This window comes from Peromyscus californicus, unplaced genomic scaffold, assembly GCF_007827085.1.
Source record: "Peromyscus californicus insignis strain IS unplaced genomic scaffold, ASM782708v3 Scaffold_19__1_contigs__length_69161282, whole genome shotgun sequence".
Lineage (NCBI taxonomy): Eukaryota > Metazoa > Chordata > Mammalia > Rodentia > Cricetidae > Peromyscus > Peromyscus californicus.
The window spans coordinates 12,298,171-12,319,339 of NW_026294491.1; the positions used below are offsets into that span (position 1 = coordinate 12,298,171).

At 51.5% G+C, this 21,169-nt stretch overlaps 1 protein-coding gene across 1 annotated transcript in view; it reads right to left on the minus strand.

The window, feature by feature from the left end:
- The window catches only part of Bcr (BCR activator of RhoGEF and GTPase), a 129,559-nt gene that overhangs the window by 14,082 nt on the left and 94,308 nt on the right, over window positions 1-21,169 (minus strand). Inside the window, 9 exon segments of the mRNA XM_052744694.1 lie at window positions 4,807-4,938; window positions 7,028-7,125; window positions 10,170-10,244; window positions 10,904-11,008; window positions 12,568-12,643; window positions 13,458-13,478; window positions 13,481-13,579; window positions 15,541-15,709; window positions 17,246-17,367. Coding sequence (XP_052600654.1) covers window positions 4,807-4,938; window positions 7,028-7,125; window positions 10,170-10,244; window positions 10,904-11,008; window positions 12,568-12,643; window positions 13,458-13,478; window positions 13,481-13,579; window positions 15,541-15,709; window positions 17,246-17,367 — 897 coding nt within the window.

A 21,169-nucleotide genomic window follows, 5' to 3' on the forward strand; every position in this document is an offset into this window, starting at 1 on the left:
TTCCTGTCCTCTCTTGGATATCCAGGACTGTGCCTTCTTCATCTCAGCATAAAGCCTTACCTCACAGGAAGCCCCTCTACTCAGATTCCGAGTCAAGGTTGCCATCCCTACCAACTCCTAGCAGGGGGAAACGGACAGCTAGGCACCCAACCCACACAGCACACAGGGAAGAAGACACTGATGTCATCGGGGAAGCCTGGGTTCAGGGAGGCTGCCCTTAACAAGTCACGGACGTCTCTCCCAGGGAAAACCTAACCCAGGAAACAGTATCTGCAGGTGAGAACAAGCCAGGAGGCAGGAGAACTGAGCCAGACTGGAGTGTCAAGGCCTCATGGGTATCCATGGCTCCTCCTCCTGCTTCCTTCCTCCTGAGATCACACGAACAAGCCCCTGTTGCCAGGAGACCGGCCAGCCACTGTGGAGGCGGCCATGAGTCATCTAGACCCTTTACAAGCACTTGGGTTCCTTCCTGTTTCATGAGGTTCCAGAGGCCATTCATCTCTCAGACCATGGCTGAGATCATGACCCGGGGGGCCGGAGCAGGATCCGGCTGTCTCCAGTGCCTCTTCGCTAACAATGACGATGACAATAACATAACAGCATCAAACGCTGACCAGGTCCCAGTGACACATCACTGAGCTCCAGATGCATCATGTCTCCCACTCCGACAACCGGCTACGTAAGGAAACGACACTGGAAGGGTGAGGGGGGTGATGACTCACTCGGGTCCCACAGAGCATGGCAGGGCTGGGAGCTGACAGAGATCAGCTTCCTTACCACACAGACTCCGAGCTCTTTGTTCAACACTGCTCCATCCCTGGGCATGTTCTCAAAAACCCAATTTGAGTAAGAATCCTGTTAAGTCAGTTTTACTAGAAACCTCTATCCTGAGATTATATATGTGTGTGTGTGTAAAAATATCTATAATATAAATCTAATATATATTAATATATATATATTTTTAGGGATGCTTTTATTTTGTGTGTGTATGTATACATGTTTGTGGAGGCCAGAGGCCAACCTCAGGTGTCGTTCCTCGGGTGCTATCCACCTTGTTTTTATTGAGATAGGATCTGTCACTGGCCTGGAACTTGCCATAAGGACAGGCTGGCTGGCCAGCAAGGCCCAGGGATCTGTCTGCCTCAATTCCCCCAGTGCTGGGATTAGAAGCATGTCATTACACTGGGCTTTTATCCCTGCCCCCTCTGTTTTACACATGGATTCTGGAGATAACATTCAAGCCTCCAGATCAACTATCTCTCCCTCATACTGCCCCTAGGTTTGGTTTGTTTTTTTTTTTTTAGTGTCTCGTGAAGGCCAGGCTGGCCTCCATTAATTCACTATATGGTTGTGACTGGTCTTGGAGTCATGGGATTTCCTGCCTCTACCTCCAAAGTGCTGGGATTACAGGTGTACACCACCACCTTTGATATTTGGTTGGGTTCTTTATCTCCTACCTTCCTCCAGGTATTATCTGCTTACCCGACCTTCCTGGAGCAAAAATCCCATTAGGCTGGTCTAGCCAGAATCCTTACTCACAGCATTTCCTATTAGTAATCTTCCACCCACTGCCCCTCACTTGGCTGTAAATCCCCACTTGTCTGTGCCGTATCTGGAGTCAAGCCCTGTTCTATAGAAAGGTGTCTCTTCCGTCTCGGAAGCCTCCGGAATATATCTGTCTTTGTTGCCTTCACTGCTCTCTGGCTCTGGAACTTTCTCTCTTCTCTTCACTAGGCTGGTTACAGGGCACTCAAGACTCCCTGACAGAAAAGCAAAAACATCAAGAAACATTTTGTTCATATGGCAGCGCCACAGCAAGGCGTTTCCAGAGAAGCTTGGTTTGACAGAATAGCTCTGTCCGCTTTCCACTGAGACCCCTAGTTTTCTGGTGGTAGTACTCAGAGGCCTTGCTTCCAAGCCCGCCGTTCTCAAGATTCCAGAGGTGAAACTTCAAGTCACTCAGGACGACTAGTGGGCCCCGAATTTCTCTTTGCTGTACTTGACAAAACCACGAAGGAGCCAGGCACCCAGTCTGTTGGCATCCTTGGGATCACCCCTGAGTGAAGCTGGGTAATACAGGCTCCAAGAGGGTCCCAGGGTCTGGGGTGTGTGTGAAGGATGCCTGGCTTGTGAGCAGATACCAAGAGGGAGAAGGGGAGCGGAGCAATGGCTGTTGGTCCTAACAAGTCCCAGACAGTACTGCTCACCAGAGGACCTGACACAGTTGGGAAAGTGTCTCCTTGAACGTCAAATGAGCACCCTTCAAGTCTTACTGCAGTTGGGTGAAGCACACACCTGATCCCCCCATCTACTACGGAGGCTGAGGCAGTCGGCCTGTAGGTGAGCTCTTAAGGCCTGCCTAGGCAAATCAGGAAGACTCTGTCTCCAACCAAAATAAGGAAGGGACGGGGCTGTAGAACAGTGGTAGATTACTTGCTTAGCACATGCAAGGTCCTGGGGTCACTCCCTTCTCTTTAATAAAAAAAAAAAAAAAAAAAGACCTGCTGTAAGTACCACGGGAGAAAGCACGTGCTACACTCTGGAGGGACTCTGCCCTCCGTGTGACAGCCTGGAGAGTGGGTGCTTTCAGAAGTGGAGCCTAGTGCAAGGTCCTCAAGCCACCAAAGGAGGTGTCTTTGCGAGAAGAAGCTCTGATGGGACACCTGGATTCTAGGGAGCTAGTGAGGACAAGGTGTTTCAAGATCAAGCCTGATACCCAGACTACCCCCCCTGGGGTTCCCGTTTCAAGATGCAACCTCCTCTTTCTACGTCACTATCAATACGATGGTCTTCTCAGTCTCCAAAACGGAGCAAAATGAAGCCCTTTTGCTCCCTGAGTAACCTGCCTCAAGCACGCTGTACTACAGAAAAATGGAATGGTACGGCACACAACACAGGGCCGGCGCCATGACAGACATTCATTCGATCTGTAACTGTCACTTGGTACGTGTGCAAACACTTGACTTCTTTAAGAAGTGACGGCTTCAGCTGCAAGAACAAGTCTGACAGGAAATCTTTGGGGAACATGACAGTATGATAGTAACAGACAGACAGAGGATATCCATACTGGAGCTGGAGAGGTTGCTCAGTGGTTGGAACCACTTACTGCTTTTGCAGAGGACCCAGGTTCAGTTGCATCCTCACCCACATGGCAGCTTACAGCCACCTGTAACTCCAGTTCCGGGAGACCTGCTACCCTTTCCTGGCCTCTTCGGGCACCAGACACACATGTAGTGCATACACACACATGCAGGCAAAACATGCATTTATACACATAAGATAAAAATAAATAAATCTTAAAAAAAAAAAAAAAAGACCCATACTGGAACAGAGGAAAACCAGAGAACTACCATGGTGTCCAGGGGCAGCGTGGTCACTCTGTGGCTGGCTGGATTAGTGGCAGCTGCCTGGCTGAGCATGGACAGGACACTTAGAGGAACATTTCTGTCCTCCAGTCTGCTCTCGGTGTATGGTAATTCCTTGAGGCCCCAAGCACCCGAGTCCCCCAACACACTTCCACAGTTAAAGCCAGGCAGCAGCCTGCATCTCTTAAGACTCTAGCTAGGCAGGGGACAGAGAGGCAGGGGACAGTGACCTGCTGATCTGAGTGAAGAGGATGGGTCCCCGCCTCTCACAGAAGTGACTTCACCACTCCTGACACTGTTCTTACCACAAGGTGGATTTTACTTCTCGCCCCCAGGGAAGGAACCTGGCGCTTGTGGGTGTGTACAGAGCTCTCACAGGTGTCTCTTTTCTCCTGTGAGGGGCCTCACACCGAGGTAGAAAGTCTAGGCAGTGGGGTGCCATACTCAAGACCTGACCCACTTCCGTGGGAGGAAGAAGTCAGACAGAGTGGCTGGGCTGCACTGCATGGAGTAAGACGCACCAGCAGGAGGGTGAGAGAGGAGGCAGGAGGATTGCCTGGGAGCTCACGGGCCAGCTCATCTGGAATACTCAGCAAAGCAGCAGAGACAAGAGACCCTGCTTCAAGGTGGAAGGAGACGCCCCATGACCTCTACATGCCCTACTGTGGGATGCCGTGCCCACACATGAAATAAACAAATAAATACCCCACAGAAAGAAGTCACACTTGTAAGAAAAGTAGAGACTACAACTTTTTTATTTTTGAAATAGGATTGCTCTCTGTAGCCCCAGACTGGCCTCTGAACACCAGAGTGTGATCATAATAGGCACATGTTAGGCAAAGCCATGAGACACTCCCAGCAGGTGGTGTCAGCTCCTGTCTGCCAGGAAGCAGCGGAACACGGGTGAGGTTTCTGGGGCTGTATAAAGCTAGTTCCGAAGGACAGAGGGTCCAAGTGGCCCCTCCTGAGGCCTGGGGACCCTGCGCTGGTCCCGTATGGACATAGTCTCTTGGCCTTCCTGGGGGTTCCTATGCTAACTCTGGGGTGTACTTGTGTGTACCCTGTTCAGGAAAGCGGCTGGAAACTGGGCCTATACACCGGACAGACAAGGAGTAGGCTCTGGGACTCCTACTTTTCCAAAGAGAGATGGCTTCTTAACCAACTTTAGCCCAGGGCACCGCCTAACCATCTGCTTGTGGCTGCTAGAACCACGGGAGAAACTATGGCTTCAGCTGAAGAAGAAGTCTGACAGAAAATCTTTGGGGAACGAGACAGTATGATACATAGGACAGACAGAGAGAGAGAAGGAAGGACCCGTGACTGGGCTGGCTCTCCACTCCATCCCAGGAGTTAGGCTGTTTTAGCAGCCTCCCATGGGAAAGGCCCCGGAGCACCCAGGGGGTGGGGGGTGGGGGTGGGGGTGGGGGTGGGGCAGGCTCACCTGGAGCTGACCTTTCCCCATGAGCTTGTCTGCACTCTCGCCATCCTCCTTGGGGATCTTCATCTTGTTGTAACACTTTTCATAGCAGAGTATCCGCAGGGTCTGGGAGCCTTCCAGCTCTATCTCAAACTCCTGTGGTTCCCCAAAAGAAAGAACGTTACCCACGAACAAACAGGTCCAACCAAGGATGTGGCAGTTCATCACCGTGTCTGAACCACGGCTCAACAACAAATGGTACCCCTGCTGCCCCAGAAGGACCCAGGCCTCACACAACTCTCCTCACGTGGTCCTGGGGCCTGTGTGAGCATCCCTGTGGGCATCGCTGTCACCACACTGTGGTTCTTTGACTGGATGCTTCTGGAAGCTTTTAAACCCTCTCCAACCTAATTCAAACTTGGTACATCAGCATCTATCTCCAAAGCATGGTCTTGATACCAACAATATCAGAATCTCGGGGTGATTGTTAGAGGTGCCAGAATCTTAGGTTGATTGTTAGAGACAGATATTTGATAACTTTGGGTGGTATTGAGGTGAGTTCATTTTTAGGGCAGTGAAGCCATTCTGGGTAGTACTATAATGGAAGACACATGTCGTCATTTATTTGTGAAAATCCACAGCATGTACATCTAACATCAACTGTAGCCTTTGGGCAATGCTCTGCTGATGTAGGTGAATTATATAAGATTTTAATAGTGGGGAGTATATGGGAATTTCTGCCCTTTCTCTTAATTCTGCTGTGAACCTAAGCCTGAAGGATGAAATTGAGGCTAGGGGTACAATTCAGTGTTCAGCAAACGCAAGCTCTGGCTTCAGTAAATTCTCTTTTAAAAAATGTAATTCATGGAAGGGCCAGACAGAAGGTTCTGGAATGGTCCTGTGAGCTTTGTCTGCCACTTATTGTGGAGTTAAACTTGCTCCTCTATCAGCCTTCTGAGTCTCCAGTGAATCCTGCATTTTCTGTTGATGCTTATGTATGCATGGCTCTTATTGGGCAGAGTAGCTATTTCTGGGAAGATGTGTCAGGAGTATGTGACTTCCCTGGATGATCTGCATGTACACACCAGGTGACCCAGACCTCCCATCATGACCCCCTAGAGCTTTGGCTGATGACACCTACCTGGACCTTTTGCAACCTACCTAGAATCCATCTTTGAGGCCTCTGAGGGGGTCACAATCCCCCAGTCCCCTTGTTTTCTGGAGGCCTTCTACAATGGGTCTCCTGTAGCTTTTTTTTTTTTTAAGATGGAGCTGGCTTGGTATTCAACTATGTAGCCCAGGCTAGCCTTGAAGGCTAGGTAATTCTCCTGCCTCTACCTCCCATGTACTGGGACTGCAAGAATGTACTGAGCAAGCCTCATATGGCTTTATCCTGCCACTATCATAGCTGAGATGACCAGAGAGGTTAAGTACTGGTTCCCTTGTGTTCTTGTCCTATTTAAACAATATTTATAATGACAATGAGGGGATGCTATGTTGCAAGACCTGGGATCTGGTCCCATGGTCCTCCTATTCGGCCATGTGACCAAGGCAGACTAGACCAAGGTGCCTGGTGTTTCACGGTTCACTCCTCGGTGGGCAAGGGGTAGGAGGCAGCTTTATATCTTCGCTGTTCTGTACCAACTAAATCAAGGTTCTTTAGGGTGACGGCAACGGCAGAGACCAGAAGTGACAACTTAGAGGTCTGAGGACTTCATGCACACTGGCCTCTGTGCAATCATGCCACTCCTAAGGTCCAAGGCTGGGGACTACAGACAACAGACTGCGCAAACCTAGTACCTCAATGCAAACATACAGGATCCTTGGAGACAGACCAGGGAGGTCGGGGGAGCCCGGCCCACAACCCTGACAGGCAGGGCCTAAGAACTCTGGAAACCGGAATAGCCACAGGAGCTCATTCGAGGTTCAGAGGAAAACCGGAAAATGGAAACCTAACAACTATACAATAGGCTATCGTGGGATTCAAAAAGCCTTTTAAAGTATTCTTTCCAAACAGTTCTCTGGAAAAAACGGGTTATTTCTCTGCTGGGAGTGGGTGGGTAAGACTCTGAGGAACACAGAGATAAAATCTCTTGGCTGTATCACACGCCTCCCCACCCCCACCCCACCAACCTCTGGGAGATTCCAGGAATGCTGGCAGCAGTGTGGCTTTCGGGGAAGCCCTTCGGGAGCCCCTGGAGATTAAGATCTGTGGAAAACATCCTGGTGGAGGCAGGCTCCTCACCTCATTCCAGTTTGGCTCTGTCGTGTCCCTGTAGACTCGAGTCTTTGCTTTATTCACAAAATACCCAAAGGAATCCACCTCCAGGGTGCAGTACAGATCTGGGAGGAAGTGACAAGGTAAGGGTGACCACTTTTCTATATGACCAGCTTTTCTTAGGAGCAAGCGTTATTCACAAAATCAGGAAGAGAACACTTTTTCTTCTTAAAATAACCCAAACAGTGGCTGGCACAAACACCAGCCCTCAGGCAACACCCCTGGTCCTGCCAGAGGAGTTGGGAAACGGGACGTCTCACAGCACTCAGCATCCGCTAAAGCCCCTTCAGTGACAGGGAACCTACAATGGGTGTGGGGGGGGGGAGGCGAATATGGCCTTGGAAGCCAGAGTGGGCTGGTGCTGTGCTGCATGGAGAGGCCGCAGCACAGCGGATGTCTCCTATCCTGGGAGTGAGAGAAGGTGGAAACCGGAGCCTAGGGGAAGCTCCTAAGATCTGAGCAGACCCTGATAGGAATTTCACCAGCACAGAGCTAGGGCGCAGGAAGTCCCACACCAGGGCAGGGCACAGGAAGAGATGGAGGCACTTGTTCAGCTGTGTGTGACATGGTCAAGTGTAAGTGGGAAATGACAGGTGGGGGTTCTGCATCTTAGGAAAGCCCTGGATGAGGAGTAAGGGAGGTCTGGTGGTGGGGATCGGGGAGGTCATGCCAAAGACCTACATGCATATAGACTGAGATGACATCCAAGTGCCACAATGGATAATGACATTTGACTGACAGGGTAAGGGGGACAGTATGGTGGAGCAGGACAGCTATCAATGGCAGTGTCCAGAGTTCAGATGAATACAGACTGGGACACTGGTGGAGAATGGCATCTGGCTGATGGCAAGCAGTCACCAAGTGGACCAGAGGCTGCAAGCCACAGGTTTGGCTTGGAAATGTAAAGTTTAGAGAGTTAAGACATCAGATGGAAAAATAACATGGGAGGTCAGGTATGGTGATATTTTATTTGTACTGAAATGTGATTTTATTTGTATGTTAATAAATAAAGTTGCCTAGGGGTCAAAGCTAATATCAAGCCATAGCAGAAGCCGGGGCGGTGGTGGCGCACGCCTTTAATCCCGATCACATGACAGGCAGATCTCTGTGTGTTCAAGGATACAGCCAGCATGGAGACACACGCCTTTAATCTCAATACCAACCATACAAGACCTGGAGGTCTGTATAGACAGGCAGTGATGAGGAGGTCATGTGGTTGGGTTTACAACCAATGAGAAGGCAGAACAGAAAGTCAATAAAAAGAAAGACACACAGGAAGTAGGTCTCTTTCTGAGGGAAAGGACAGCAGCGGCAGTGAAGGGTATGAAAGGGTTTTTAGTATCAGCTCTCAGCTACTGCTCTGACCTCTTGGGCTTTTAACTCTGCATTTGGCTCTGTGTTTCTTATTTAATAAGACTGTTACATCTACAGTCAGGAGTCAAGAGTTGGAAAGGCAGCCCTGGCATCAGTGGCTTGTTACTGAATGAACCCTAGGGGTAGGTCTGGCAAGGGAGGAAGATGCTCATGGACCATCCTTATGGTTCATCTTATCGACTCCACTGAATTTAGAATCCGTGGCAAACAGATTGCTGTGAGACTTATCTACACTAGGTTAATTAAGATGTAAAGACCCACCCTAAATGTGGGTGGTACCATTCCACATGCTAAGAAGAGAAAGCAAGCTAGCTTAAGCCTTCGTCTCTCTCTGCTTCCTAACCGGATGCCATGTGACCAGCTGCCTCCTGTCTCCGTGACTTCCCTGCCATAATGGATGGTACCCTGGAACCGTGAGCCAGAGTAAGTTCTTCTCTCCTTAAGCTGCCTCTGTTGAGATATTTGGAGAGACACTAATACAGGGGCCTGGTACCACGAGCGGGAGTGTTGCTGTGATAAGTCTGACTGTGGCTCCAGGACTCTGGAATGGGTTTGTTGGAGGAATGCGAAAGCGACCTGGAACTCTGGGCTAGAAATGCCTTTGAATGCCATGAGCAGAGTTTAATTTAACACACATTATTCTGGCGTGAGTTTGGAGGACCAGAAGACCCAGAGACTTTGGACGGCAGAGGCCCACCTCATCAGGTTTCAGAGAGAACTAGGAAAGAGGTCATTCAGGTTATAGTCTGCCAAATGTTTGGGCAGTATTTTGCCCATGTCCTGAGAACTTGAATGAGGCTGAATTTAAAAAAATAATGGACTAATTCATTTCATGGAAGACATTTCAAGGGAAGAGGACATCCAGGCTGTGGCATGGCTATTGCCCTTCACTCTTGAACCATAGGCCTAAGAGTTTGGGGGAGGAGCTAGGCAAGGAGATCCATAGAGTTGTAGTGCAGTCACCCTTAGGCACCTAGAGCAGCTAGCTGGGAGAGGAAGGGCATTGTAGCCCATCTGGGTTTCCTGGTGGCTTTGCTCAGCAGGTCTGCATAAGAGGATGATTGGACCACAGGCTGAGTGCAGGTGTTTGGAAGGGTCTACACTTGGCTGTATTGAGAAGGGGGAGGTCCTTTGCTCCTCTCCTTGGCATTGCCATAAAAAGCCCTTTGGAATAAAGTTCAGGGCTGGTGGGTTGAGACCCAGGCTCTCCCGAGGCGATCCTGTGTTTCTGTCTTTCCTCTCGTCATCTAGGTATCTTTTTCTAGCTAATATTTCTCACTTCTCCCTACTCAAGAGTACCCTGGGTCACAAAAGTTGCGGCTGGTCCACCATAGAAGGGTATTCTCTATCCAGTTCAGCGGAAGAACTAAATCTCCTCTGCAGAGGGGGTTGAGGGATCCATGCCTATGGTTTCCTGAATTGGAGCTTGGGCTCTCTGGAATTTTGCTGCCATCAGGCCTTGGGCTCAAATTCCTGATCTAATCATTAAAAGACCTGCCAGCAGGTGGCAGCTCATTTGTATGCATTCCCTGAGACAGATATGGGGAAAAGCTGAGAAAACATTCCTATTCCAGCAGGTTTCAACCAGCAGGGTCCCTCAAAGGTCCCTCAAAAAACTGCACCTCTGGTGGACATCTGAACAGTGTTCCTAGGTTGCCCACGCCTCTCGCCTGATGGTCCTTCTTAGTTAAAGTTTACTTATAGGGTCCACCACCTCCCTCTCTAAGCTACTTACTTGAACTCTGTTTAAACCCGGTGGCCGAGTGGACGATGACATTCAGGAAGCCGTAGAGCCCAGGAGACTCATCATCTGCAAGAGAGACCCCAGAGGTAAACTTTACGCCTCACCAGGGTAAAGTGACTGGTTGATCCAGCACGGGAGAGTAGCACAGACAGTATGTGCCCACTATGGATTCTGCATTTTGAGTCTTAGGATCTAGGTGGGTTCAAAACATAGGCAAGCTGGGCGGTGGTGGCTCACGCCTTTAATCTCAGCACTCTGGGGGGGGGGGGGGCAGAGGCAGGTGGATCTCTGTGAGTTCGAGGCCAGTCTGGGCTACAGAGTGAGTTCCAGGAAAGGCACCAAAGCTATACAGAGAAACCCTGTCTCGAAAAACAAAAAAAAAACCAAAAAAAACAAAAAACATAGGCAAACCAATGACCAAAACAAAGTTCCAAAGAAAAGAGAGGAGGCTGGGGTGACAAAGGTATGCGTGGCGCAGGTATGCTTAAAGTGTGCCAAACAACCTGCCCACGTGTGTTAAGTGAGTCCATATGCACATGGACAGCGCTGAACACAAAACTTGGCATGGTTTCAGCAGCACTCAGGGTTCACATCTACCGTACTGACGGTCTGACCGGCTGTCACAAACCTGATGACTGGGGACAAAGCCTCTGGCCAGTCTCTTCAGCTGCCCAGCAGTGGCTGCTCCTACCAGGTCAGCCCGATGCCCAGGAGCCCAGCCTTACCCTCTTTGTTGATGGTCAGTGGAATGTGGTGAACAGTCTGAAGTTTTACACATGAGTTGGTCAGCATTTGCAGCTCCACCGACGTCAGAGAGAAACTCTTGAAACCTGAAGGGGCAGAGGAGGGACGGGGATAGGTCAGTCACAACACACAGGGGGCAGGGAGATGAGGCTCGATGGCTCCCAGGTGAAACGCAGGTACAGCAGCAGAGCAATGTGAAGCCCGGGAGAGCCCAGGACCAAGGGCTCCTGAGAGGATCAGCAATATTGCTTACAAACTCATGTTCACACATGCTGACCTGCCACCCAAGCACAGTGCCCACAGGGCAGGTTTGAATACAACAGGATGGCCTGGAAGCATCTCCCCGGTAGGTCTCCCCAGACAGACACCGGTATAGCTCTGTCCTTGACTCTGCTAAGGTGGGTCATGTCTCTCAGTCAGGTGAAGCAAAGGGGTTTATTTCTGGGCACAACTTGGAGCAGAGACAGATGCTGCCGTACTGGAAATGGTTTTGGATCTCCATGTTAGGCTAGGGATCCCTGGGACACAAGCCCTTCCTTGGTCTCTCCCCGGCCACAGAAGCACTGAAAGGAAGAGACGGTCTTAGCCTTCGAGACGGGAGCTCAGGATGGGTCAGAGGCAGGCAGAGCCCCCAGCTGCATCTGCAGAAACCGAACCCAAACTCCTGCTTCAGCAGGAGCTGTTGATCTCTCATCACGGAGCAAGCAGGCCTCTGAGGACACAGTTCGTGGATAATGGGGAGCTGGGTTGCTGGGCAGTCGCAGCCCAAAGACTCGGGGTAAGGTCTACCATTCTACTCCCAACAATGTCCTAGGGCCCGGAGCGTAGCGTGCAATTCCAGAGAAAGAGGGAAAACAACAACAACAACAAAAAAACACTAACAGAGAGAAGAGCCTAGAGAAGGAAGGAAGGAGTCATTACAGTGAGGATTAAGTGTCTTGTCCTGAGGTGAGGTAGGAGGAGGACAGTGGACCAACACAGTATGGTTCCTTAGGTGTGTCCAGCCAAAGGCTCCTTCTTCATCACTACCTGCAGAGGGAGGGCAATGGAGTCCCAGGGGAGCTGATATATATATATATACACTTGTGTGGTTTTTTTTGTTTTGTTTTTTTCATAATATTCAGGTCGACCAGTTGGCTGTGTGGGTTGTTTTTGTTTCTGTTTTTTTTATTAAGATGGAGGTTGACCAGTTGGCCTTTTCAATTTTATTAAGTTAGGAAGGGCAGTGAAGGTACAGTTGAGTGGTTGATGGTAACTGGTGATCAGGGGAAGCCCAAGGATGATGCCATAAAAGGCCTGGCCGGGACAGATGAGAAGGGTGGAAGGTGTGTGAGCAGACATAGCAAAGCTAGCCAAGATGAGGAGTTGGGATGGTCTGGAGGAAGGAATCTCAGGGAAGATCAAAGGGCACGGAGGGTGGGGGAGCACAGTGAGGCTAGGGAGTTCCTCTAATGGGCGTGCTGAATTAGTCAGGGCTCCATGCAACATTTCCCCCTGGGTCTAAAAGCCCCTCTGAAAGGAAGAGCCAAGCAGAGAAACAAGGGAAAGGAGAGGAGTTGGAACATTAAGAACTGTCCACAGAGTATCCATCCATCCAGCCCTGATGGCTGATGGCCAAGTTCTCCGGGTACAGGGGACCACTCACATTTCTTCTGCTGCTCCCGGATGCTTTCTCTCCACTCAGCTCGCTCATAGTCGGAGGAGATCAGGAATGTGTAACTCTATGGTGAGTGAGGAGAAGAGCAGACCCCAATTATCTCTACTCCGGCTGAATCAACATTGGGAGAACCCAGAGGGCGGAGTCTGAGACACACACCGTTCTCCGGCAGCACACAGCCAAACTGACTACATTTTTCACACTCTACTGCACTGACTGTGGGCCATCGTACCCAAGCACAGGATGGGCCTGTGTCCAGCATAAGTCTTACCTGAAATGCCTGGGTTAGGGAATGACTCTGGCCGAGGGGGTGTGGCTTAAGGGACATGGAGGAGTTATGGAGGTCGATCTTTAAGGTGAAGGCTGATGGAACTCTCACCTCTGTATCCAATCCGTAAGAGGATAAGATGGGGACAAGGCCCTACAAAGTCTGTCAACTGCTCTCCTTGCCACGTGCTACAGAATTAGTCATGCTATGCATGCACAGTACATACGGGGCTAGTGGAGGGAGAGGCCTAGGCTATAGATGGCACCAGCAATCGAACCACAAGAGAACGTCAATGACCCTGGAGAGGTCCCCAGGTTCCTGTACCTAAGGTCACAGCTGCAAAAAAAAACCGTGCATGTTGTCTCCCCTACTCCCCTCCCTGGAGTCCTGGCCACTCCCCAGCTGCAGGAGCTGAAGCAGCTGCTACTCAGCTGGGGACTCCGGCCCAAAGCACCATCAGAGGGATGTGGGCCCACAGGCGACACGCTGCACTGATCTCTCCTGGAATGGGGAGGCTCCCCAGAGCCTAGAATAGCCGTTCGTGGCACAGACATCCATGAGCTGGAGACAGCAGGCAGCTGGGCGAGTCTGGACCGCGGCTGGCACTCACCTTGCCATTGCGACTGTGTACCCCTGAAGGCCATGCTGGGGGGACATTAACAGCAGCAGCGACTCTTGCTCTGACAGCTTCTTTCTCAGCCTCTCCATGACCTTGCTGCCCTTGTTTGCTCTCTGCGGAGAGAGGACAGTCTTGCCTTTTCATCTGGAACCAATGCCACCCTGCTCCCCCATCAGCTGTGGTCCATCGCTTTCCACCCTTACCCCCGGGCTCACGGAGCACAGAATCCCATCTGTCTACTCAGCGCAGTCCAGGGCCTTCGTCAGCTGTTGCTGGTGGCCTTTAGGGGATGTCAACAGCCTTTCCTTGGGGTCCAGCCTCAGCGCTAACTGGGGTCATACTCCCTAAGCCCTTCCTGAAGGAATGAGCCCTTCTCATAAGAGCAGAGGAGAGGCCTTCCACTTTTCAAAACCTGGACAACAATGTTCAGGAGTTACTGGCACCTAGGGGACCTTTTACCTGCTTCCTGCCTTGGTCACATTTAACACCAGGCCCCTAGAATGTTGGGGGTCGGGGAGGAGAGGGTCCTAGTACATTAAGATGAATGTCACCATGATCTGATCAGAAAACCCCTGCCTGTCCTGAGCTGCGTGGAACCTTCCTGAAGCCACTATACCCTGGAAAGAAGACTGTGGCCTCTCATAAGCTGGTTCCCCGACCCCAATTCCCAGATGAAGAGCATGGTGTGGGATGGAAACAACTATCAGTAGGCAGCAGGGCCCAGGAGTCCTGAGGATGCAGTGCCTCCTCTGCTTAGGGACAGTCCTACAGAGGTCATAAATAAACCATTAACATCCACTGCGGTCTTGGATTTCCCCGGTCTGAAGCTACAGGGCTTCCCTGTACGCTCCTAAATGTGCAAGATTTACAGTGTGGAGATCTAGGAAAGGGCATACTGGCTGAAGAGGACCCCCTGTCCTGCTGCATCCACTTCACCAGGGATACAGGGAGTGTTCTTGAGCTGAGGCCCGATTTCTGATGATATAACTTGTTTGTGGCTAATACCAGTCCCTCCCCAAACTCTGGTCTGGATTAACCCTAGACTCAAGGGATCCACACCCACTCTTTACACCTTCTAAAAGTTCTCCAGAAAAAAATTCAGGGAACTGCAATCCAAGGCAGCTAGAGGGGTCAACCTCTCCATCCCCACATCCTAGACTGCCCTGAGTCCTCTACAGCCTAAATGGGACACACCCCTCCCGTTAAGCATGTCTTCCTGCCTCAGTACTACGTGGATGCTGCCTGGGCACCAGGTAGCTGCTGTTCTAAATATGGAAAAGGCTAGGGTGGGAGGATTGCTTAGGCCCAGGACACCAGCCTGGACAACCCACCAAGACCTTGTCTCTTAACAAGCAAAACAATGAGCTTAGCTGTCCCAGGTATACACTCCTTCTCTGCCTCACTTTTCATTTCTCCTTGGTGGGAAAGTGGTCCTCCCACTCTTGTGTGCCTTTCCTGCCCAGGATCTGAGAGTAACAATCTCCCGGCTTGTTTTCTACGTGGTAGGACATTACATTTACACCTTCAATGAGCGGAATCAGAGGCTACCCGAGGCCAGGTTTTCCTGGGATGCCAGGCAAGGATGGGGTAGGGGGGAGAATGAGAAGACGGGAAAAGGTAGGTACAAGGCTGGGCTCTTAACATTCCAGGGATGGCCATGCAGGCTTCAACTGGACATGGGTCAGAAAGGAGTCACAGGGGACCCGCGAGTGCACACGAACCTTCTGTACGAGGGTCACTGATCACAAGTCAGGTAAGTGGACGTCAAGCAGTTTTACAGACGGGGTTAAGTATCCTATAATAGGCACTCTGAGAATACCATTGCCAGTGTGCCTCATTTCCCATTGGGGCTGGGTTGCTAGTGACTTTGGTATGAGGTTCTCAAGACAACCCGAGTCTAGCTACGACCAGATGCCCAGCACTCTAGGAGCTGGGAACTCTCACGGGTCCCAGCAGATCCCGGGGACAGATGCCTGGCCAAGACCGAGGAGGCACCTGTTTGGCCTGCACATGAGGGCCTGCTGTGTACTCAGGCTACACAGAACCTGGCCTGAGCTCTCCCAATCGGTCGTACCTTCTCTCGTTGGATGTCACTCTTGATTTGGGAGATTTTGATCTTCAAGGCATCCAGTTCCTCATCTGGCACCAGAGGGATGTTGGGTACTGCCTCCAATTCATCCACCATCTGGAAGCTGAGGTCCGTGAGCGGAATGTACCATTTACAGTCATATTGCTGGGTTTTGCTGGAGAGGGAAGAGAACATTAGCAGACCAGCTACTTTCCTTTGCTTCTGGGAATCAGAGAGCCACAGGTCTGCAGCTGGGCTGTTCACCTTACTTCAAACTCTGTGCTTCATATAACAGGCTAGGTTGAGGTTGACAGGAGACACCGCCAGCCCCAGTTATGGACAGGACAGGACTGAAGTTCAGAGCATAGAGTCTGAGAGGCTGCGATCTACCTGTTATAACCCCTTCACTTGACAGACAGGGAGTAGAGGACTTCCTTCTGAGTGGAGTCATTAAGTTCATTTGTACAAAGTCAGTGGAAATGTGTAAGGAGACCCCACTGTGTTTATGTCTGTTCTAACATGACCTCTTGACTCCATTCCAATCTGGTGTATCCTGGTCAAATCTCTGGTGGTGGTGGTGGTGGTGGTGGTAGTGGTGTGTGTGTGTGTGTGTGTGTGTATTTTGGGCAATTCATTGGTGGTGGTGGTGGTGTGTGTGTGTGTGTATGTATATATTTTGGGCAATTCACTGGTGGTGGTGGTGGGGTGTGTGTGTGTGTATTTTGGGCAATTCACTGGTGGTGGTGGTAGTATGGTATGTGTGTGTACATAAGTGTGTGTGTTTTGGGCAATTCACTGGTGGTGGTGGTGATATGTGTGTGTGTATTTTGGGTAATTCACTGGTGGTGGTGATGTGTGTAAAACTTAGAAGGCATTGGGCCGGGTGGTGGTGGCGCACGCCTTTAATCCCAGCACTCGGGAGGCAGAGGCAGGCGGATCTTTGTGAGTTCAAGGCCAGCCTGGGCTACAGAGCAAGATCCAGGAAAGGCGCAAAGCTACACAAAGAAACATTGTCTCGAAAAACCAAAAAAAAAAAAAAAACCAAAAAAAAAAAAAAAAAAAAAAAAACTTAGAAGGCATCACAGCTTGGCAAGACAGAAGTACAGCTACCACCTAGTGACTGGCTGCTGACAGAGCAGGGTTCTTGGCCCACAAATGCAGCCCTGGACACTCACTCTTGGATGGTTTATGATGAGACCTTCCCCCAACAATAGGAGTCATAACCTTGTCTGCCCCCCCCATTACAGAAGGCAAAGACATGTCACTGTCCTGCCCTGTGACACCTCCAGATGGTTAGTGACAACCCTAACTTTGTGCTTGATTCATATCCAGATGGAAACAATGTAAGGAGTGGGGTGGAGTGTGTGTGTCTGGCTACATTGTTATCCGTGTCTGTTGGAAACCCACCCTCCCAAAGCACTGTGGCCAGGGCACAGCCAACGTCGCTCACACACCCCCCCCCCCCCCCCCCCCCCCCCCCCGCTTTGCTTCTTCAGTTTGGTGCAAAGGAGCAGGTCGGTGAATAGGAAGATGTCAGAAACCCACCCTCCCAAAGCACTGTGGCGAGGACACAGCCAAGGTCACACACACACACACACACACACACACACCCCGCTTTGCTTCTTCAGCTTGGTGCAAAGGAGCAGGTTGGTGAATAGGAAGATGTCCCCTCCCAAAGCACTGTGGCCAGGGCACGGCCAACATCACTCACCCTCCACTTTGCTTCTTCAGCTTGGTGCAAAGGAGCAGGTCGGTGAATAGGAAGATGTGGCGCAGCTTGCGGGCCCCCTCTACCAGCTCCACCATGAAGCTGTCCTTCAGCAGCTGCCGGTGCTGTGGGCACAGTGTGGACAGGCCGCAAGTCAGGGTGATGGGTGTGGCGGGGAGCTGGGGCACCGGGGCCTCTGGGCTCAGCAGCAGGAGGAGACTATCTAGAAACCTCTTTCCTTTGGGGAGTTTTACTCTTTCCACATTGGCTTCCAACATGTTCTATTCATCTTCCTCGCCTGCTAACAGGTGGGGCTGCCATGGCATCTCTTTGGTTCAGCCAATTATTCTGAGTCCCACCTAGACGCTTGGCCCATAGAAGAACACCAGAGATTGGGGCAGAGGTGGACATCAGTTTGGGGTGACCAGTGCCTCTCTGAGGTGCTGGCCTGAGGTCAGCCACACAGAAGGGATGCCCTGCTGAGTGGCTCTTCTCAGGCACAGGCACAGTACTCCAGGGACTGACCGGGTAGCCTATCAGTAGGGAGAAGACGGGCCCAGGAATTCTTTGAGAAGAGCAGTGCTAGGATACGGGCTGGGTCTAAGGCTGAAGGCTTCGGGAAGCCATGGACCTACGTCTGGACTCCACCTCTGGTCCTTCCCCAGACACTAATGACTAAGAACAAGTCCAACAGAGAGAAGAGGTGGACAGCACAGGATGTGTGACATGGGTGGGCAGGGCCTAGAACAAAGAAAAGGATATGAAGAGAGTCTCCCACAGGCCCCTTCTGTACCTCAACAGTCCATCTGAAAGCCAAGGGATAGTCCACCTCACTTGTCCAACTCCAGAAGTTGCTAAGCAGGCACAGTAAGGCAAGTCATTAATTTATTCAAACAATGCCAGACACCTCATGTGGGTCAGGTGATGTGCCACACAGAGGACTCCTACTGTGAGTCACCCCCATGTCCACTTTGAGATAAGAAAATGGCCCCGGAAAGGCCATCCCAAGGTAGCACTGTGTTATGTATACTCATTGGCCTGGGGGGAGCACTCATTGGCCTGGGGGGAGTACTCTTGGCCTGGGGGAAGCACTCATTGGCCTGAGGGAGTACTCATTGGCCTGAGGGGGAGTACTCGTTGGCCTGGAGGGAGTATTCGTTGGCCCAAGGGAGCACTCATTGGCCTGGGGGAGCATTCATTGGCCTGGGGGGAGTACTCATTGGCCTGGGAGGTGCACCAGACTTTAGGGAGGCTTTTTGGAGGGGTGATTGCTCTTCACACTGTCTGGGAAGGATCTGTAGGTCAGATGTACACAACAAAGTGCATCATGAAAACCCACTCTTCTCCCCCAGCCTGAGGTGTGGTTGCCTCTCCACCCCCAGGAGCAGGGATGCTCCCTGCCTTCATCACAGTGGACTGGAGGATGCACAGTGTACCTGGTTCCCCTGTGCCTGTAGCCTCCACCTCCATAAACTCTACTTCCCATGCTCTGTAGGGATAGAAAGTAGATTCTGATGTGTGCATCCTGGACAGGCTCCCTGACATCTGCTGGCATGGAGGGGGACGTCTCCATCACAGGCAGCTCAGCTCATGACGGCCAGCTGATTGCTGGCACAGGACAGTCAGTTATTTTATACAGGCTGGTGTTCATACACGGAAGGACAGGAAGGCTATCAACATGCTAAGACCATGACTCTCAGACACACCTCCACAGGGCAGAAGGCTTTCTGGGTGATGGTAGCCATAAGATTCAAGAAACAGTGTATATACATTTGTCTTTTGGGTTGTGAGCCTAGCCTTTTAACAGGTGAGCCATCTCCCTAGCCCAGCAGTGCATACATCGGAAGAAATGTCAGTGTGGAGCTGGAGGGCAGGTTCTAGAGACTGGGGTATACAGATTGCTAGGTCTGTGGTAGGGATAAGGGAGGGTGCTGGGACACCAAGGTCGGCAGGGAATGACTACATGACTGCTTCCTCAATAAGGACCCAGAAGTGGGTCCCCAGACCACGAGGTGGCAGTCTTCTCTATACAAAGTAACTGAACGTCTTGCAATAACCAGCAGAGGGCACTCTAAGCCCAGCCTACCGCTGTGGGTCAGTAGTGTTCAGACAAGAGCCCCCTGGTACAGAATGCTCTTCCAATCTCATGCAGGCTTAAGAGGTTCCAAGAGGCAGATTTAGCCTGGTCGTGGCAAGTACTTTTGATATCACAACAGTTACTTAACTCCTCTCCAGCTCTGTCACGGGGGTGAGGGGTAGGGGATAGGAGAGGGTGGAAGTAGGTGGGTGGGGCTTCACCACTTCCCAGCCAGACCCACCACCCCAGGCCCCTAGGTCTATGAGAGCTATATTCCAGGAGTGTGTAAGTCACTCACTGACTGGGACATCAGAGCTGTCCTTGTGCAAAGCAGCATGGGATCTGACTTCTGAGCCCCAGGGCGTGGGCAGTTCCACCCGAACAGAGCATCCAACAGCCAAGGGAGGAGGGCCTCCTAGCCTTGGGACAACAGGTGAGGTCCCAAACCTAACAACAGCCCACCCAGGAAGGGAGGCCTGGAATCAGAGAAGGAAGGGTCAGTGGGTGATGGCAGCCGTGGGCAGAGGGAGGGCAGGCCCAGTCCCACAGGATGAGGACTGCCCTGGGCCCGGAGGGCAGAGTCTCGAGGCTGGCAGTCTTGCCCTGCTTTATAGTTAAGATCGATAGGACTTCTGGGCAGATGCCTCCTCCATAGCTCAGGAGGTTGGCCAGGCCTGGTCTCAACTCTGCTCTGAGCCCAGCGAGAAGCTCTATCGTGTGGGGAGGGGCTAAGACAGTCTCACTTCTTCCATCCTCCATCACCTCCCCCTGGGAAACAGCTGCGGGGGGTGGGGGTGGGGGTGGGAGAGAGAATGCAGGGAGGAATCTACGATAAGGAAATGGACAACAGAGACCTAACAGTAACCTTGCTAAGAAGTCTCCACTGCAAATCCAACTCCTCTGTTGCCTCCCCCCATTCCCTTCCTGGAACCCTGGCTCCTGTGCAGACTCTGGCCAGCCCGGTCAGTCTGGCTGGGCCAGCTCACATGGCATCAATGACTTCAGACTCTTGCACAGCTTCAGTCTGCCCAGGGGACACCTTGCTCAGAAGTGCTCGTCAGCCTGGATACAGGGTGCTCAGCCATGCCTTCCCATCCAGCCTGCCCCCATTCTCCAGGGTACACAGGCAAGGTCAAGGCTGAGCCACCTCTGCTAACAGCATCAACAGGGTGCTAAAAAAATTAAATGAGGTCAGGCAGTCCGGAAGAACTGTTGACTCAAAGTCTCACCCAGTGCAGCCCACCCCGCCCCACCCCTGCCCCAAGACAGAGCTGAAGGGCAGACAGCCCAGGAACTTGCTGACCCAGGTCTAAAGAGTCTGTAGCTCAGAGAAGGACGTTTGCTGAAATGGCCAGAGCGTGTACAAGAGGACAGGGGGAGAGGTCCTGGGATGTGTGTATGTTCCCGTGTGTGGCGGCTGGTGTGTAAGTCCTGGTTTCTCCGTATGTGCGTGTCCTGTGTGCTGGCAGGAGTCCCTGTGCAGGGGTCTCTGTCCCCATGTTGTGGGGGCAGAGCAGTGGAGGAAGATATGTGCGTATGGTTTGGTGGGTGGGGGGCACTTTCTGGGCAGTCCTCTATGTCCAGGTAGGAAATACCAGCTGGAAGGGCCTTCTTAAGTACCCAACCTGGCCAGGCATCCTGGAGAGAAGAGATCCAGGGTCTTCTCCACTCTCACTGCCTGTCTCCTGGCATCGCTTGGGAACCAGCCCATCCAGGACCTCCTTGGGGAAGACCAAATTCAGAAGCACGTTGTTATGGGTTTAAGGCTTACACCCTCTTTCTCCTTTGACACAGCTTGTTGACTTGGTTTCTGTTTCTTTAAAACTCAGATGTGGGGTGGGGAGGGGGTT